The sequence below is a fragment of the Plodia interpunctella genome, chromosome 12, assembly GCF_027563975.2.
Source record: "Plodia interpunctella isolate USDA-ARS_2022_Savannah chromosome 12, ilPloInte3.2, whole genome shotgun sequence".
NCBI classification, from domain to species: Eukaryota; Metazoa; Arthropoda; class Insecta; order Lepidoptera; family Pyralidae; genus Plodia; species Plodia interpunctella.
In genome coordinates this window covers 5,588,911-5,608,348 of record NC_071305.1, presented here as the reverse complement: position 1 = coordinate 5,608,348, position 19,438 = coordinate 5,588,911, and the positions used below count along the sequence as shown (strand labels likewise).

At 40.2% G+C, this 19,438-nt stretch overlaps 1 protein-coding gene across 15 annotated transcripts in view; it reads left to right on the top strand.

Moving 5' to 3' along the window:
• Nucleotides 1–19,438, top strand: part of beta-Spec (beta Spectrin) — a 44,857-nt gene that overhangs the window by 20,296 nt on the left and 5,123 nt on the right. For 9 of the 15 annotated variants that reach the window (XM_064436269.1, XM_053752417.2, XM_053752413.2 and 6 more), the window contains 29 exons: nt 216–504; nt 934–1,105; nt 1,498–1,626; nt 2,212–2,424; nt 2,710–2,907; nt 3,271–3,400; nt 3,635–3,784; nt 4,088–4,227; nt 4,545–4,669; nt 5,018–5,148; nt 5,633–5,778; nt 6,326–6,449; nt 6,756–7,006; nt 7,390–7,549; nt 8,183–8,321; nt 8,652–8,833; nt 9,188–9,302; nt 9,620–9,744; nt 10,080–10,270; nt 10,609–11,771; nt 12,019–12,280; nt 12,636–12,840; nt 13,164–13,358; nt 13,611–13,766; nt 14,116–14,384; nt 14,776–14,999; nt 15,384–15,580; nt 16,944–17,088; nt 18,112–18,174. In XM_064436269.1, the coding sequence (XP_064292339.1) occupies nt 216–504; nt 934–1,105; nt 1,498–1,626; nt 2,212–2,424; nt 2,710–2,907; nt 3,271–3,400; nt 3,635–3,784; nt 4,088–4,227; nt 4,545–4,669; nt 5,018–5,148; nt 5,633–5,778; nt 6,326–6,449; nt 6,756–7,006; nt 7,390–7,549; nt 8,183–8,321; nt 8,652–8,833; nt 9,188–9,302; nt 9,620–9,744; nt 10,080–10,270; nt 10,609–11,771; nt 12,019–12,280; nt 12,636–12,840; nt 13,164–13,358; nt 13,611–13,766; nt 14,116–14,384; nt 14,776–14,999; nt 15,384–15,580; nt 16,944–17,088; nt 18,112–18,174 (5,989 nt within the window). Of the gene's footprint in view, nt 1–215; nt 505–933; nt 1,106–1,497; nt 1,627–2,211; nt 2,425–2,709; nt 2,908–3,270; nt 3,401–3,634; nt 3,785–4,087; nt 4,228–4,544; nt 4,670–5,017; nt 5,149–5,632; nt 5,779–6,325; nt 6,450–6,755; nt 7,007–7,389; nt 7,550–8,182; nt 8,322–8,651; nt 8,834–9,187; nt 9,303–9,619; nt 9,745–10,079; nt 10,271–10,608; nt 11,772–12,018; nt 12,281–12,635; nt 12,841–13,163; nt 13,359–13,610; nt 13,767–14,115; nt 14,385–14,775; nt 15,000–15,383; nt 15,581–15,900; nt 16,738–16,943; nt 17,089–18,111; nt 18,175–18,826; nt 18,842–19,438 lie in introns of those variants that run through there. The other 6 variants (XM_053752419.2, XM_064436275.1, XM_064436271.1 and 3 more) reach the window with 4 other exon arrangements.

Here is a 19,438-nt window from a genome sequence, read left to right as displayed (position 1 = left end):
ATAAAGTATTCAAAATTTTGCCTGGAAACGAGCTGAAATCGAGTTGAAATAACGCAATTTGCTGTTACATAGCACAAACGTATTTTCCACACCAGCTTTTATATCCATTTCGTCATCAGCTACAAAAATAAAGAGTTCTCAAAATCTTCTACTGCTTGCTAGTTTTTATTGATTACTATTTATAACATCGAAAATTAAAAAATAATCGACAACAGATTCAAGACATCACGATCGAGGAGACAGACAACAAAGAGACGAAGTCCGCCAAAGACGCCCTGCTGTTATGGTGTCAAATGAAGACGGCAGGTTACAACAACGTGAACGTGCGCAACTTCACGACTTCTTGGCGCGACGGGTTGGCATTCAACGCCATCATACACAAGCACAGACCTGACTTGATCCAGTTCGAGAAACTACACAGAAGCAATCCTATACATAATCTAAATAATGCATTCAATGTGGCTGAAGACAAACTTGGGCTCACCAAGCTTTTGGATGCTGAAGGTAAGATAGTTTAAGCGCATAAATCTGGATAGTTAAATGATTCTGTATATATCTTTTAACTTATCATATAATTTATTTATTTTTTTGCTCACTATACTTCAGATTAAGCATTTTAATATTTAAATTTTCATCCAAAAATAGTATAATAAATCAAAAATTGAATGAATTTTATATGGCCTGCATATACATTAGTCCTAAAAATGTTAACAAATGCGAATGGACTTTGGCTGATCAAAAATGTAAAACTCCTGTTGTACAGGTATCTTATTAGTATTAATTTTAATTTTTGTTTTTATTTTTCGTTCTATAAAATTATTACAAACTCGAGACAAATAATATACTTTAGTACTATTTACCTGTAAGTATCTTACTAGCCGTTCTACTGATGTTATAATTACAGTATTTTTCACAAATCTATTCGGATTTCAGACATCGCAGTGGACCATCCGGACGAAAAGTCGATCATTACATACGTGGTGACGTACTACCACTACTTCAGCAAGCTGAAGCAGGAGACTGTCCAGGGTAAGAGGATCGGCAAGGTGGTCGGCATCGCCATGGAGAACGACAAGATGATGCATGAGTACGAGTCGTTGACCAGGTAGGTAACAATACTTCCTACGATACAATACTCTTTATGCCACCAACAATTAAAAGCACGAAAATATAATAGATTTTTGTGTCCCACGGTAAACGCCTTCCATAACTTTTTCTACTTGTCTCTGTCTTCTGTAAAAAAATGCTGTTATTGAAAAATATACAAAAAAAACTATTCATTGAATGCACAAAGATGGAATAAGCGCTAAAGCGAACACTTCCAGCGATCTCGTCAAAAATAATTGTACATATATTGTCACGCATGTTTGCCATGTGGGTAGATACTAGGAATTTCTACTTGCCATGATCCTGACAAATCTCAATCGCTTCTCTATACTCATCACTCTCTTAATACATGCTCTGTACACTTTTCCTAATGGTTATTTTTGCTTCCAGCGACCTGCTGCAATGGATTGAGCATACGATCGAGGCTCTCGGAGACAGGACCTTCGCTAACTCATTGGAAGGTGTCAGGCAGCAGCTTATACAGTTCGCCAACTACCGTACTGTCGAGAAGCCGCCCAAGTAAGTTGATTTAAATTACTGATGATTATATGTATTTCAGACAATGTGTTCTTTAAAATAATAATTGCAATTTCATCCAAAATACCGCCCTGGCTAGTATTTCAAAGGTTCTATCACAATGGCTTCAATTTCTTCTCTGTATTGCATTGTACATTGTACATTCTTTGAACCTGGTACCAGTATCATCCAGAGCGTATGTCATAGCCAATCACTTTATTAATTTTAGGGTTATTGCAAAGTAAAAAATAAAATATAAATGTATAAATGCACTCACATAATAAAACACTGTAATCTAATGTCATAATAATCTATATTGGTATCGTTTTTTTATTCCAAGAAATTTGACGTCATTCATTTTCAGTGTCACACATCCCCGATATAATTTTTGTTTTTAAAATTTAGAAAAAGTATACTATTCGATTTGATGGCAACTACTCTACTGTATGTGCTTGTGACCTGTATATACAATGCTTTGGCAGCGGTGAGGTATCAGTCCTCACATTCGAACACTAGGTCGAATCTCTAAGAAGAAAAGCTTATTGTAACCCACTAGTGTTATTTATCATAATTCTAAATTTTCTCTAGGTTCGTGGAGAAAGGCAACTTGGAAGTGCTCCTCTTCACGCTGCAGTCGCGCATGCGCGCCGCCAACCAGAAGCCCTACACCCCGAAAGAAGGCCGCATGATCCACGACATCAACCGCGCTTGGGAGCGTCTGGAGAAGGCGGAGCACGAGCGGGAGCTGGCGCTGCGAGAGGAGCTCATCCGGCAGGAGAAGCTGGACCAGCTGGCTGCCAGGTAATGTTGGGGATTGCAGAGAAAGGACTTCTCAGATAAGTGGCGTGCGCTTCCGCCCTAGAATAGAGGCGATTAAGGGTTACATAGACTTGGGAGCTAGTAATGATAGGCGACATAGAATTTCTAAGTTTGACGTCAGGCAACCTTCAAATTAGTTTAAAAACCAGCACACAATGTGGGACATAATTTATTAGCTCTTTCTTTAACTGAAGATGACGGGATCTGTTTTTCTTTATCGTGTATGTTTATTTTATATTGTATCTTTATTTGTGTATTTTATTACAGATTCAACCGCAAAGCCCAGATGCGCGAGACCTGGCTCTCAGAGAACCAGCGGCTGGTCAGCCAGGACAACTTCGGCTTCGACCTCGCCGCGGTGGAGGCGGCCGCCAAGAAACACGAGGCCATCGAGACCGACATCTTTGCCTACGAGGAGCGCGTGCAAGCCGTTGTGGGCGTCTGCTCAGAGCTGCAAGCTGAGAGGTGTGTGTTCTCAAATTGATTCTACTGGTTGACTGGCTGGAAACGGAATTTTAATTTGGAATTTTGTAAAGGCATTCTAGATTCAATTAATTTCTTATTTATGCTGAAGGTGAATAACTTAATTTTCGTTTATTTTTCATTGAATTGATATTGAGAGGAGCTAATTTATCTATTTCACGGAAGCGTTTTTTCGTTCAGAAAGCGACAGACTTTCGTTCAAATGGAATATGGTATAATTCAGAGCGATAATACACTTTTAAGTATGGATTAGTATGAAAGTATGAGGTGACTGGCTGTGGGACGCAATGGCCTTCTGAAGCTGAAATCCGCCAGAAAGTTTGATATAATTATAATGAATTCCAGGTATCACGACATGGAGCGCGTGTGCGCCCGGCGCGACAACGTGCTGCGGCTGTGGGCCTATCTGCTGGAGCTGCTGCGCGCGCGCCGCGCCCGCCTCGAGCTGTCGCTGCAGCTGCAGCAGAACTTCCAGGTAGCGCGGCGGCTGGCCTCGTAGCACAGCCGAAAAAACCGCCAGCATTGTTAACACTGGCGGCTTTTTCGCCTTTAGCAAGGCCCAAAAACATTCAAAGATTTTTTATAAAAATCAAGCTTTACAACGTTTTCCTTCAATGAAAAGGTCAAAAAAATCATATTAATTGTAAATAATGTTAGACTGCTAATACTATTTTTAGTCGACTTTTGTAACCCATGCATTTTATGTCAGGAAATGCTATACATCCTGGACTCGATGGAGGAGATCAAGATGCGTCTACTGACAGACGACTACGGCAAGCATCTGATGGGCGTCGAGGATCTGCTGCAGAAACACGCGCTTGTCGAGGCTGACATCAATGTGCTCGGAGAGAGGGTCAAGGTAAATCATACAAAAAATATTAAATAGACAATTAGAATTGATTTTGACCACTTTGATGCAACTCACAAAGATATAACAAAAAATAATTTACATTTTTTTGGAGATTTTTGGCAATGTTCATAATTGCAGGGTTATTATTTATGTGGAATATCACATCCTAGTCGTATTTTTAGGTCAAGTTACAAATACTTTTAAAAACTGCAAACTACTAACTAAAACTCTGTCCAAAACTTAAAACTATGTTTACTGCTCTCTGAACATTTTGTTTGATGTTATTTATTTACTCATGAATTATGTTTCCAGGTGGTTGTTGGCCAATCACAGCGCTTCCTGGAACAAGAAGAGGGCGGCTATCGACCTTGCGACCCCGCCATCACTGTGGAGCGCATCCAACAGCTGGAGAACGCGTACGCCGAACTGGTCCATCTCGCCGTCGAACGCAGGTCACAAATTATACCTTACTGCTGTTACAATAAAGTTTGTTTTTTTATGCTTGAATTGGTTGTCTTGGAATCTAAAATTGAATCGAAGCAGACACAAACTCAAGATATAGTATTAAAATTTGGAATCTTTCCACTTTTTTAAATTGAGGCTTTCGCAACGATGTTGAAACTTTTTTTTACTTTTTAATAAGTACTTGACATTTTGGCCAGTTCTTTCGTTTTGTAAAAATGAGTGTGATTTTTTTCTTTGTATCTAAGAATTTGAATTTGATGAATTCCTGTAAAAGACTAATTTTACTAAAATTAATCTTTTACAGGAAGCGGCTGGAAGACAGCCGCAAGTTGTGGCAGTTCTACTGGGACATGGCGGACGAGGAGAACTGGATCAAGGAGAAGGAGCAGATCGTCTCCGTGGACGACATCGGGCATGATCTTACTACTGGTCAGTATTGCAATTGTTTATTGTTTTTTTTTTCATATTTTCGTTGTATTTGGGCCTTCTTTAGTCTGATAAACAGGGCGCGAACCCGCACACATGCGCCACCAATTTCTTTCATTTAGAAATGAAAACTAAAGAAATCATCTACATAAATTATCTAAATAAAAATAATTTATCTATTATAGTATATTGCTGATGTTTATTAATCAAATACTGTTAAAGTAACAGTACTACTGACAATATTTTCGTCTATGTATTGCAAATAATATTATCTGTATGAGTGTCTGTTTCTGTGAATTAAAAAAAATACATATAGTAAATAAACATACATCATTATGATTGTTTGTGCAGTGTACTTGCTAATCTCGAAGCACAAGGCGCTGGAAGCGGACGTGGCGGCGCACGAGCCGCAGCTGATGAGCGTGGCCGCGGTGGGCGACGAGCTCATCTCGCAGGGGCACTTCGGAGCTGATAGGATACAGGTACTTACTCGGAGAGACTAAAAAGGACATTGAGCTCTGACGCTCAATGGCCGAGGAAGGAACAGGTAAAATGTTTAGATGAGAGAGAGAGAGGATATAAGTATTCTATTATTAATAATCCAGTTTATGTGATATTCCCGTGACAAATTGAACAACACTGGTGTCAGATTTTGGGCTAGCGTAATTAGATTTCCATACAACTTTCCCACTCATCTCATACAAAGCGGCAAGCATTATAAATCCGGGCGCACGATGACACGGTACAAATTATATTCTTGTATTAAATTATTATATAGATTTATAAGGGGACAGACTTTCCCGGTTCTACCTCCAGCCCCAGACCGTCGGAGCCCAGTATCAGCAATACTACTTTTTCGTCCTCACTTCGCTCGGTCGTCAGCATCCCTAGTTGCCAGACGATTGGCATATCTTCCTTGACGGCATTTTTCTATAAACTATTAATACTAATGGTGATAATAATCAGGAGCGTCTCCGCGACATCCTGTCGCAATGGAACCACCTGCTGGACCTGGTGTCGCTGCGCAAGAACCGCCTGGACGCGGCCGTGCGCTACCACCAGCTGTTCGCGGACGCCGACGACATCGACAACTGGATGCTGGACACGCTCAGGTAACTACTACATTTATTTGGAGGAAATGTAAAGACAAAGGCAAAGATTATTTATTTGCAAAAACATGAGTTTACATTTATATGATCTATATGATTGTATATAGATTTTTTTATTTCACAATATATAATTTAAGCATGTAAAGAAAACAAGATGGACGGACGATTTAGATGCGACGGATATGGAGGAGCTACGTAACAGACAGGGATAGAAGGCAAAGTAGAGGGGAGGCCTTTGCCCAGCAGTGGGCATTTTTTAGAAGAACACTCGTAAAAACCACCTAGTTTGACTATAGTGTTGATATCAACGTCAGTTAAACTAATAATTTCATATAAGATGTTTGGCACTATTGCACTTTACAAAATTTGGCATTGATAGAAGGAGACAAAACATATTTTACCTTATAGTATGCTTCATCTTCTGTATGAATAAGAGGTTAAATATTATTTGTATGAAAAACGAACTTCAAAAGAAGTGAGTCCACAGGAAGACAGTATACTTAGTAAAATGAAAATTACTGGAATTTTTAATCAATATATATTTTTATAGACTAGTGTCCTCAGAAGACACAGGCGTGGACGAAGCCCAAGTTCAGAGCCTGCTGAAGAAACACAAGGATGTGACCGACGAACTCAAGAACTACGCCAACATCATCCAACAACTCAAACAACAGGTCATTTTCTTTTATATTATATAAAAATGTTGTCATCATTGTTCAGTGTGATGTAAATAGTTGATATATAAATTTAATGTTAACTTGGTTTTAAGTAAAAATCTGACGTTAATATTTGATGTATAAAAATTGATTTTGATTGAAAGATTTAAATTTCAACCAGGCTACAGTTTTCTAAAGAAACAATTTCAAAAAATGTCCCCTAGCAATTGATGGTTGGGATTTTTTCCCTACCTTACCACTCGTGTGAAGTGTTCGTTCATGATTAAATCCTGCTTACATTGCATACTTTTTTCGGTTGTATAGGCCAGCGAGTTAAGTCCAGAAGATGCGTCAAGCGCAGAAGTCCGCGACCGCTTGGCCGCCATGGACGCGCGCCACGGAGAGCTGGCCGAGTTGGCCAGGCTCCGCAAGCAGCGGCTGCTGGACGCTCTGTCGCTGTTCAAACTGTTGGCCGAGGCCGATGCGGCCGACCAATGGATCGCCGAGAAAGACCGAATGCTGGACACCATGCTGCCGCCTAAGGATATCGATGACGTCGAAATCATGAAGCACAGGTATGTCTTTTGTAGCTATACCTCGAGATGCGGGCGACCAATGAATCACCGAAAAAACATGTATATTTAGCACATACATATATAAAAAAGAAATTTAAAATACAACTGATTCAATATAAGATTAGTAACTAGACGGTGCAAAATAATTACTGTAAAATTGTGTGTATTACTGTATAAATATGGTCCTACATCGCAGTATAATAAAACAAGCTTCTTGCCGCATTTATTGGATAAATTCCTAACTAACATAACACCTGTTCTCTAACAGTACTACTGAAAGATATTTATTCTGAATTAAGTAACATCCTTCTGCCCATTATTATTACATACATATTCCTGCAATATGTATATGAGCAGTAACAAATAAAATGAAATTCGGACAGATACGACGGATTCGATAAGGAGATGAACGCGAACGCATCACGAGTGGCCGTCGTTAACCAGCTGGCCCGGCAGCTGATCCACGTGGAGCACCCGCAGGCGCCCGCCATACAGGAGCGACAGAACAGGCTCAACCAGGCCTGGACCACACTCAGGGACAAGGTAATCATACATGTTCAAGCTATATCAGATCAAAATCATGTTTATTTATCGCCATATCTTTATTTATAGTCTTAGAACGATAGGAAGGATATATTTATTTTAATAGGTACCATGGTGGAAGTGATTTTATTTGGACATCTGATGTCTGTCAAAGAACCTGAAAAATAGATCACCCCCTGGTTTGATACAGTGAGGGTATAAAGTAAAGCTAAAATGAACTTCCTTCTATGTACTCATTATTATTATTTGCGAATGACGTGTACTTCCGCCCTAGAATCACTTCATATCCTCCCGTCGTCCAAAACGACTATGCGACATGTAGTCTTGTAGCTGATAGGCAATAATGCCATTCCCATGGGGGGTCGATGTTACTATTTATATATTTATACTGTAAACAAAGACCTGTATGACATTAAGGAAGCAATAAATGATTTGATTTTAATTTGATTTGGTCGACATGAGGCAGGCAAATGGTCAGCCGGATCTTCAACATTTTAAGGCATTTTTTTTTTAGTGAATCCCGTAATGACGTAATAGCCGCGAATAAAACATTTCCATTTATTACCCACGTATTTGTCGTTGGAACATTGTCTAAACCCAAAATTTTGTAATACAAAAATGTGATGTAAACAGGCGGAACAAAAGAAGGACGAGCTGAAGGCAGCCCAGGGCGTGCAGACGTTCCACATCGAGTGCCGCGAGACTGTCTCCTGGATCGAGGACAAGAAGCGCATCCTGCAACAAACTGGCGACTTGGAGATGGACCTCAACGGTAATTATACTTAATAAAACTAACATTTTAGTTTATTTGACTCGTAATACAATCACATTGTACACAAAACTATTAACAATTATTAACAATTGTCTACCGCTGTAGACTGAAATAAGATATCTTTCAACTTTATTTTTTACCTTTTGCTATCGCGCCCATCACTTAGTCGAGTTCCACAGGTGAATCTAAGTGAGATTGTTTGAGAACATATACGGAACTGTATACTCTATTTAAATTCTTCTCTTTACTCTTACTCTTACTTTTTTGCTGAAATTTCACCCAAACCCACATTTGGAAAATACGGTCAATATAACATAATTCATTCTGCAGGTGTTATGACACTCCAGCGCCGCCTATCGGGCATGGAGCGCGACCTAGCGGCCATCCAAGCTCGTATCTCGTCTCTGGAGAGCGAGGCGAGTGCCATCGAACACACGCACCCGGAGGAAGCGCAGCTCATCCGCGACCGCATCGACCTCATCACCGACAACTGGGACCAGCTCACTCAGATGGTTAGTGAGATTACACTGTGTGTCTACATAGTCCGAACAAATTGCTAATAAGGGGCAGAATAGTGCCCGAGGTCGTTTCTATAAATCCTTCAGAAATGTGCTGAAAGATTACTTCGAGTTTTTCCAAGATGTAGTTCTTAACTATTAATTACTACAAGAAGTTCCTTTGCTGGATTATTTCTATTTAAAGCAACTGGTCTGGTTTATGAAAAACAGATTTACCAAGTTTGTCTCTTGTTTAACAATCCTACGAACTACCTACCTTGAAGACTTTAAAATAAATGAGACATAAAACGCGTTTAATTGTTCAGTCGCTCAATGTAATACAAAGTATACAATTTCGTATGTACACAGCTCAAAGAACGCGACGCGAAACTGGAAGAAGCAGGGGATTTGCATCGCTTCCTGCGCTCCGTCGACCACTTCCAGGCTTGGCTCACTAAGACACAAACCGACGTGGCTTCAGAAGGTAAATTGCTGTTCATTTTCTGTGTTGAATTTGTTATAAACAGAGAAATAATTTCATCTGGTCCGGTGAAGGCGTTGAATAAATTTGTAATATATTTTTGTATATACATATGTTATTATTAGAATATAGTTTTGTAATTTCTTATATACAATAGAGTACAAAATTCTTTGTTGCACATTATTTTATGTATGCATAAATAGACAAACAAAATGATCAAATTCTAACTCTATCATTAACAAGAAAATCCATATTTTTTATTTGGGGTGTAAATTTCGATATACACGTTTCAATTTACAATAACATGGTAAATTTAATAGACACGCCGTCAAGCCTGGCCGAAGCGGAGAAACTCCTGTCGCAGCACCAGACCATCAAGGAGGAGATCGACAACTACAAGGACGAGTACGCCAAGATGATGGAGTATGGAGAGAAGATCACTGCGGTATGTTTAATCATATATCCCTTATTTATTGTGAATATCCAAAAAAACATACACTTATATCACGGAGGTTGTTACAAGTATTATATGGGAGAGGCCTACTAACCTGTAATACACGTCCTGTAAAGCATATATTTCAGGGAATAATCTCTTTACAAAATTTACAATATATTTATTTTATAATAAAAGTACCGCGAGTCGGTCACTCGTACAAGCTTATTTGACAGCACAAATCACAATCTTACTCCAGAGAGTAGTCAAACTTTAGACTCACTGTTATCAGATATAAAGTCCGTGTTGCAGAAAAAATAATGCTAAGATCAAATATGTCGATATAGGAGCCGTCGACGCAAGACGACTCACAGTACATGTTCCTGCGCGAGCGGCTGAAGGCCCTACGCGAAGGCTGGGCCGAGCTGCAGCAGATGTGGGAGAACCGGCAGCAGCTGCTGGCGCAGAGCTTGGAGCTGCAGCTGCTGCAGCGCGACGCTCGCCAGGCCGAGGTGCTGCTGGCGCACCAGGAGCTCAAGTCAGTCGATTTGCCACCTTCAAATGCCTACCATAGACATTTTTCTATCATAGCCTCAAGTAGTAACCAATAAAACCTTCTGACCTTCTTGCACACGTGTACAAAACGGTCTATCGCCGTCTATCGAGGGGAACGCATTTGTACATACAATAAACTACCGTGTTCCCCTCCAAGAGGTGGTAATTAAAAACCAATGTTTTGCGTGGGTAAAACCGCACTGAGTTATTGCATATTTGTGACACATGATCTCGATCACAATTTAAAATTAATAAATAAATAAATTGTGTGTGTCGTTTCTTAATAATTGTATCTATTTTTTCTTTATCATTCTTTCACAGACTGGCAAAGACCGAGCCACCACAAAACTTGGAGCAGGCTGAGAACCTCATCAAAGAACATGAAGCCTTCCTCACGACAATGGAAGCCAACGACGACAAGATCAACTCAGTCGTCCAATTCGCCAACCGTTTGGTCGAGGAACGCCACTTCGATGCCGATAAGATCCAACGTAAGGCTGAAAATATCGAGGCCAGACGCAACGCTAACCGCGAAAAGGCTCTACAACAGATGGAGAAGCTCCAAGACCAGTTGCAGCTTCATCAGTTCTTGCAAGACTGTGATGAGCTCGCAGAGTGGGTTCAAGAAAAGAACGCCACTGCCCAAGACGACACCTACCGCTCGGCGAAGACGGTTCATTCAAAATGGACCCGCCATCAGGCATTCGAAGCAGAAATTGCGGCGAATAAGGAACGCCTATTCGCTGTACAGAACGCCGCTGAAGAATTGATGAAGCAAAAACCGGAATTCGTTGAAGTTATTTCCCCCAAAATGCACGAATTACAAGACCAATTCGAGAACCTGCAGACTACCACAAAGGACAAAGGCGAGAGATTATTCGATGCTAATCGCGAGGTGCTTTTACACCAGACTTGCGACGATATCGATTCATGGATGAATGAGCTCGAGAAGCAGATCGAGAACACAGACACTGGCACTGATCTAGCATCTGTAAACATTCTTATGCAGAAGCAACAGATGATTGAGACTCAGATGGCCGTCAAAGCCAGGCAAGTGACCGAACTTGAAACCCAAGCGGAGTATTTGCAGAAGACGGTGCCCGACAAGATGGACGAGATAAAGGAGAAGAAGAAGGGTGTGGAGCAGAGATTCGAGCAGCTCAAAGCGCCTTTGTTGGAACGCCAGCGCCATCTGGCTAAGAAGAAGGAAGCCTTCCAGTTCCGCCGTGATGTCGAGGACGAGAAACTGTGGGTCCACGAGAAGATGCCTTTAGCTAACAGCACTGACTACGGCAACTCTCTATTCAATGTGCAGATGTTGCAGAAGAAGAACCAGTCGTTGAAGACGGAGACTGACAACCACGAGCCGAGGATTCTGACCGTCATCTCCAATGGCCAGAAGCTGATTGACGAGGGACATGAGGATTCGCCCGAGTTCCAAAGGCTTATTGAAGAACTTACCGCGAGGTGGCGAGAACTTAATGGTAATTTTATTTTTCACCTCAATATGTTTACTTTATTGCAATCATGTATGTCACCATATTGGTACTCTTATGAATGATGGTATTCCATTAAGATAATATATGTCGATCCTTCAAGAATTAATTACACTGAACTGCATGCATCAGAACATATAGCCGTTTGCTTAAAACGTGTTAAATCTTAATTATTAGCATGTTACATTTGAAATTTAACTAAAGACTTTTACTAATAAGTATACATGTACTATAGATGCCATCGAACAACGCAAGAACAACTTGGCCCAATGGGAGAAGGCTCAACAATACCTGTTCGACGCGAACGAAGCGGAAGCCTGGATGAGCGAACAAGAACTATACATGATGGTGGAAGACAGAGGCAAGGACGAGATTTCTGCACAGAACTTGATGAAGAAGCACGAGATTCTGGAGCAGGCTGTCGACGACTATGCCCAGACTATCCGCCAGTTAGGAGAAACCGTCAGGCAGTTGACTGCAGAAGAACATCCTTTGAGGTATTTTTTTGTGTACATAACGAAAGGCCATCAATTACGTACCATTTCATGACTCCTAAAATTGTAGGAAATATTGATATAGTTTTACATATTATAATGAATGGTCTGCAGTATATCTAGTAGTTCATTTTAAATAAATAAACTGCGACCAATTTTCCGTAATTGGTATGACTTATCGGAAAATAGCTAAATCTTTTTTTATATAAGTATTACGCAATTATTAAATTTAATTTATATGATCGACTAAATTTAGTACCGCAGGTAACATAGAGCTTATAATTCTAAGTCATCTTCCTGTATTTCACAAAAAAAAAAATATCGATTGCATTTCCGCTAAATAATAAATGCATTGCAGCGAACAAATCTCCGTGAAGCAATCCCAAGTGGACAAACTGTACGCCGGCCTCAAGGACCTGGCCGGCGAGCGGCGCGCGAAGCTGGACGAGGCCCTGCGGCTGTTCCAGCTGTCGCGCGAGGTCGACGACCTCGAGCAGTGGATCACTGAGCGGGAACTCGTCGCCGGCTCTCAGGAGTTGGGCCAGGATTATGACCACGTCACTGTGAGTTGCGATGCTTTGTACCAATGGTTCGCTGCACTGGTAGAGAATGCTATTGACATTTGTACCGTTCGTTTCCTTTCACCAGATATGCAATCGACGAGACTCTCGGTTTGGTTCGTACTGGTATACAAAAAATAGGCACGAAACAAATCGTTGTTAGTTTTCAGTAGTAAACATGTTACATTAACACTTTCGCGGACGGTCGACGAGAGATAATAGTTATATTATAAAGTACAATTGTAACTGCTGTAACAGTATGTGTCCGCGAAAGTGTTAACGAATCAAGCTTTATCTAACTAATGTATTATTTTGTAACTCAACAGCTGCTATGGGAAAGGTTCAAGGAGTTTGCTCGAGAAACTCAAACTGTGGGGTCCGAACGTGTTGCCACAGCAGAGCGGATCGCGGACCAGATGATCGCTATGGGCCACTCGGACAACGCAACCATCGCGCAGTGGAAGGAGGGGCTCAAGGAGACCTGGCAGGACCTGCTGGAGCTCATCGAGACCAGGACTCAGGTATAAATATTAGGCGAAATCGCAATACTGCTTTGGCGTAAAAACTTATTTTTGGAATAAGAATTTAAATTAATCTTCATCGTCAGAATGTTTTTAACCACTGTTGTTGAGTTTATGAATGGATAAATATAATGCACCACCAGGTCCAAAGCGGATTACAGAATACAGCCCGGACAAATTTCATAATGTGCGAATAAAACAAGACAATTTTTAAAATGATCGTTTTTCGAATTTAATTTTTTTTTTTTTCAGATGTTGGCCGCTTCCCGCGAGCTCCACAAGTACTTCCACGACTGCAAGGACACCCTGCAGCGTGTGAACGAGAAGGCGAGAGGCGTCAGCGACGAACTCGGACGCGACGCCGTCAGCGTCGGCGCACTGCAGCGGAAACACCACACATTCATGCAGGTAACTAAAATAATATCATAAAAATAACCTTTCCCTTATGTACAATAAATGTCCAAACAAAAAAATACTCACTATTCAAGTTCGGTAATAAAAATGATTCTTACCCTCCAACACAAGAAGACGCCAACGTTTTCAGTCCCACGCCTACGTAATATACGATACGATAATCGATACGATAAGGCATGCTGTGTAGACTTTCACACCAATAGTTCAGAGAAACGCAACATGTCCAAGATACTGTTCGAATTTACAAAACTTTAGTGAACAGCCACGTTTTGTTTAAGGTTGTTACAAAAGTCTATGTCGAAAAATGGTACTTATATGTTAGTGACAACGAGATATATTTCAGGATTTGAGCACTCTCCAACAACAAGTGGAGGCCGTAAGCGCAGAATGCGCCCGCCTGGGGGCTATGTACGCGGGCGAGCGTGCGGCCGAGATCTCCCGAAGAGAGGCGGAACTACGCGAAGCGTGGCGGGCGCTCACCGCCGCCTGCGCAGCCAGGAAGGACAAGCTGCTGGACGCCGACGACCTCTACAGGTTCTTGATGCAAGTCAGGAATCTCACGCTATGGATGGACGACGTTGTGAGGCAGATGAACACTGGGGAGAAACCGAGGTGCGTTGTCATTTATTTATGATAAATGTTGAGGCAAGGTGGAACTTAGTGAAGCTTTATTTTCTCTTCTTAGAAGATTTCGTTGAAGGAAAGTATGGTTGTAAATGGTTATAAATAAATACCTTTTTATTCTATCAATGATGTAATATTAAAAATAGTTCAGTATGTATTGAACTAATATTTCAGTACATGTAGTTTATTTTTTTGTCTCATCATCATCATCACCAGCCGTTTCCTGTCTCCACTCCCCGGACACGGGTCTTTGTAATGAATGAATAAAGAGTATGGGCAACCTCGCGAGCTATTGCAAATTGGCTATTTCATTTATTCATTCTAAATTGTCGGTGAAAATCAACTTATCAGTTTAATAAAACAATTCTCAATATTACAGAGATGTGAGCGGCGTAGAACTGCTAATGAACAACCACCAATCCCTCAAAGCCGAGATCGACACTCGCGAAGACACCTTCACAGCTTGTATCTCATTAGGGAAGGAGCTGTTAGCACGTCAACATTATGCTACGTCCGATATCAAGGATAAGCTGGTGCAGCTTACCAACCAGCGCAACGCCTTGCTGAGACGCTGGGAAGAACGCTGGGAGAACTTGCAGCTCAGTGAGTATTTATTGTTTTAAACTCTTTGTTACAGAAACAAAACACATGATTGAAAACAATAAATAAACGAGACGTGTACGGTTATTTTCCAGAAATCATTTCTTCCAGTCAACCAAGGACTATATAATCAAATATTATTATATGATGTAACCTATTTGAGCGAAGAGTATAGAATAATGGTATTTTGAGTGAAGAGTACAGATATGGTTTAGATCGTAACCCTCTTCTAACAGGGCCAGGTGGGAACGGTATAGCCAGACAGACATTTGTTCCATACATAATCATGTAATGATTTACGCAAAACGTAGCCGTACAATGATAGCAACAGTCTTGGAGTTTGTCTGCCCGATTGAATAAAAACACGTATTCACCCATATTTTCCAGTTTTGGAGGTGTACCAATTCGCCCGCGACGCGGCCGTCGCCGAGGCGTGGCTGATCGCACAGGAGCCATATCTGATGTCGCAAGAACTGGGACACACTATAGACGAGGTGGAGTCCCTCATCAAGAAACACGAGGCTTTCGAGAAGTCCGCCGCTGCGCAAGAGGACCGCTTCAGTGCTCTGCAGAGACTCACCACGGTTAGTAGTAGTGGCCGTTGTTAAAGCTAGTAGTTTGTAGATTTGAATATTTTATTGGATATTTCGTGTTCGTTTCGCAGTTATTGCTTTTAGTGGACAGTAGCATAACATTTTCTGTGTTTAAAATGATGTAAACTAGTATGGTAGATGTATTTGCAGTGTACGTTGTTTTGTTATAAATTGATGCTTTTGTGGTGGTAGTAAATGTTCAAGTTTATTGCTAATTTTCATCTAATTTTCTTTTATTTTACAATGTATGTTAAAATCACTTATTATTATTTGCTTGTTTTTTCTCATCTATTTTCTTTCTCCATCACTAGCTTGAACTTCGTGAAACGACACTATGGCTTAATGCACTACCATGGGAAAATATTGACGAATCATCCTTTGTTTTTCAACCCCCTTCATTGTCCAAATCCGAAGTTAAAACCAAGTCATTCACAATCTCACATACCTCCCACGACTCAGTCAGTAAAGTTGTAAGAGAAATCATAACTGACAGTGAACAGTATAAAAATATGCCAGAAAAATTCAAATGCAGGACTCTTGATATTAATTATACTCCAAAACGAAACAATTCCTTTCTACACTCAGTTCCAAGAAGCTTGTCAACTATATCAGAAAGCGGCAACAGTGTCATAATGTCTCCGCCAAATTCGCCTTTATCGCCAGCTATATATTCTCCAGTTTTCTTTGAATATCCCGAAACAACGAACGGGAGAAATATATTTTTGTCATGTATTGACTTAATACTTTGGGAAAGGTTATCCTACCAGAATGTATATCCAAATGTTCATCTTATCAAATCAAAGAGCACATCATCTTCGAGATCCGGAAGTTTCGTGCGATTAAAACAAAAGCTATCGTTTAAAAAGAAACCTCCCGAGTCAGACAATACGAGCGAAGTTGCCGTGTTGTCAATGCCTGCGTTGACTGGTAGTAGTGATACGATAAATGATTTGGGGAAAGATGTGAAGAATATTCCTTTAGCGTCGTCCATACTCCTGCTGTCCCAAACCCGTAGTCTGTTGGGTCCCGAGAGTGCATGGTACTTTAACTACTTGGATGGTGTAAGTGTGGTGTTTGGTTTGCGCTTGCTTTCACACAATGCTTGTTACTGCATGAGATTATACCAAGAGTGAGTCATATCAATGACCATATTATGCCGTTTAAATCCACTTTGTAGGTTTAGTATACATTTGAAAACTATATTTTCTTGTAGTTTTTCCAAAATACTTGACATTTCACATTTTCTAGTAGTGTTTTTTATGCATGCCATAAAACAATACCAAAGCTTATCCGTCCTTTCAACAGTAAAAACAAAACATAAATAATATACTAATAACATTGATTCTATTGACAGTTCGAAGTGAAAGAAATGAAGCGTCGCCAAGAAGCAGCTGAAGCGGCTGAACGCGAAGAGCGCGAGCGGCTGGAAGCGGAGGCGGCGGCCGCTGCAGCCGCTGCGCGGGACCAGGTCGACCGCGCCGAGCAGGAGCAGCCGCAGGGTGAGGCCACACTCGAACACTCTTATCTTCATGGTGCTAAAGTCCATTTTGCACCACTCCGACTGTCTAAACGATATTATTGTTGCGATATCTAAACGCTGGCCGATTTTTTTTCTGGCCTATTTAATTTTTTTGTCGACTGAGAGGTGCCAACCCTGAAATGGGATAGGACTGTAGGTACATTGGCCGATGTAGTACAAAAAAGGCAAACTTAGATATTGCATGATTGTTTGCAAATTCGGAGACGTTGGTACAAATGGACTTTTAGGAATCGTAGTTACTTCTTGAATCAGATTTAGGTGGGAGTGTTTGCTAAGTTTATGACTTGGTTTGTAATTAGTGTTTATGAAACATTTTGTTGTTTACATATTCAGATATCTCAAAGGGATTTTTATATATCGAAACCTTGTCAGTAGCTAATCCTGCCACACACACACATTTAATTCCGTTAGACATAATTTTGAACACGATATTATTTGTTCATTAAAATATTTCAAAATATCAACATTCACGAGTAAAAAATCCTTGTATTCAAAGTACAGTCAAAAACACAGAGTATTTTTTCAAAATTAACAACACTTGGAAACCACGGACTGCAAAAGCACGCATGTGTAATGTCTCTAGCACTACCGAACAACGATACTCTAATACGCGACTACAGATATTTCCACTAACTTTCACCGTTTAACTGGTGAATGTTGCTTGCAGAACGCAATAACACTAAATTTTAAGTTCTTGAAAGTAGGGTTTCGACGGAATTTCGACATTGTTACAAAGCGATAAGGCACATTTCGCACTGCGATGGCCAAAAGGCTTACGGCATTGCTTTGCCGCTTTAAATGTAATTAAACCCATATTTTTTATCGCTTACTCCATCGGCCAACGAATCAGAGAGTTCTAAATTAGACATATAATAGTACCAAAATGCCGATGTCCTTTCGTTTCATTCGCCGATCGAGTTTTGCGTGTGAGACAAAATTTCCGTTACTTACCGATGTGTTGTCCACACATGCACACGCGTAGTCGTAAGGAGAACATCCACTAAAGCGGCTGAGAAGGCCCAAGAGCGACCGCATTCCCAGCCAGGTAAACAGAGCGCTTATTATAGACGAAACATTGTAAAAAGATACCCGGCTATTAGCATGAGCTTATACGGTAGTTGTAATAATGGGTGTCTTCGTAATTTTGACGGGTAACACTGCGCTCGATAGAGTAGCCACGTTCGAGGGGTAGACCCTGTGATTAATTTGTATAGCTTGAGCCTTATTTTTGTAAACACGGGCTAGTCTCGTATAAAATTCTATTCGTAGGCTATATCTATCTCTGTCTTATTAGATGGGACTATAGCACTATCTTTGTTGCACGATTTCATGTTTCACACGTTACACTCGTAGTTACACAATTCACATAGGTTATGGTCTATGTCATATCATCCATGTACATGGAATACTTCAATTCATAAACTGTCATATTTAGAAATCACGATTTCAAACTTTATTTCATTAGATTAGATTTTTATTAAATATATATAATACATTTCTTTTAGATTTTAGACATTTCTATATTTGTTATATACATACAATATACATGTGTCGTATTAGCTACGTCTATAATCACGGTGATGGTTTGATACTCTGTCTTCTTCATGTCTGTCTGCTATCATATATCTGTCTCTTTCTGTAAGACGTTATATTTAACTATATACATATATGTCATTGTGTCGTGCTTTCTTTTCAAGCTGTCTCCGAGGAAGGTAGGTCCCTGTTTTAGCATCTTTTAACTTTTGCTATGTTTTATATTATATGATGCTCTCTGCTTTGTTTTATAGCTTTTATATTATTGTTCTTTGTGCCAAGTGTGTGATAGATAGTTCATTATTTATTATTTCTATCGATTTGACACTGAATTAAAATTTCAAACTTTTTATTGGTTTTGGGTTTATTAATGTAGAATGTGGAAAAAAATCAGTTCATTTCATGAATCTTTATTAAAGGGCGATGGTGTTTAACATATACCTGTAGTAGCCTAATCAATCCAATAATTTGACACATCATGCAGGTAGGTAACAAGCAACATACAACAAAATATAACATCGAATGTAATGAACTCTTGAGACAGGAATTAATTTCGTTACTCATTGTTATCTCCAAATCTTCGGAATGCGGTTACATGTAGTCCATAGTCCCTAAACGTTTGGAATGCGCAAATAGCATGTATTTGTAGTGAAATAATTTGATGATCATCTATGCGTATTCTGCTATAAAATTTATCAAACATAAGAAGTAAAAAATACGCATAGACGGTCCCATAGCATGTACTAAGTAAGCATGAAGTAGTTTAGACGTAACTA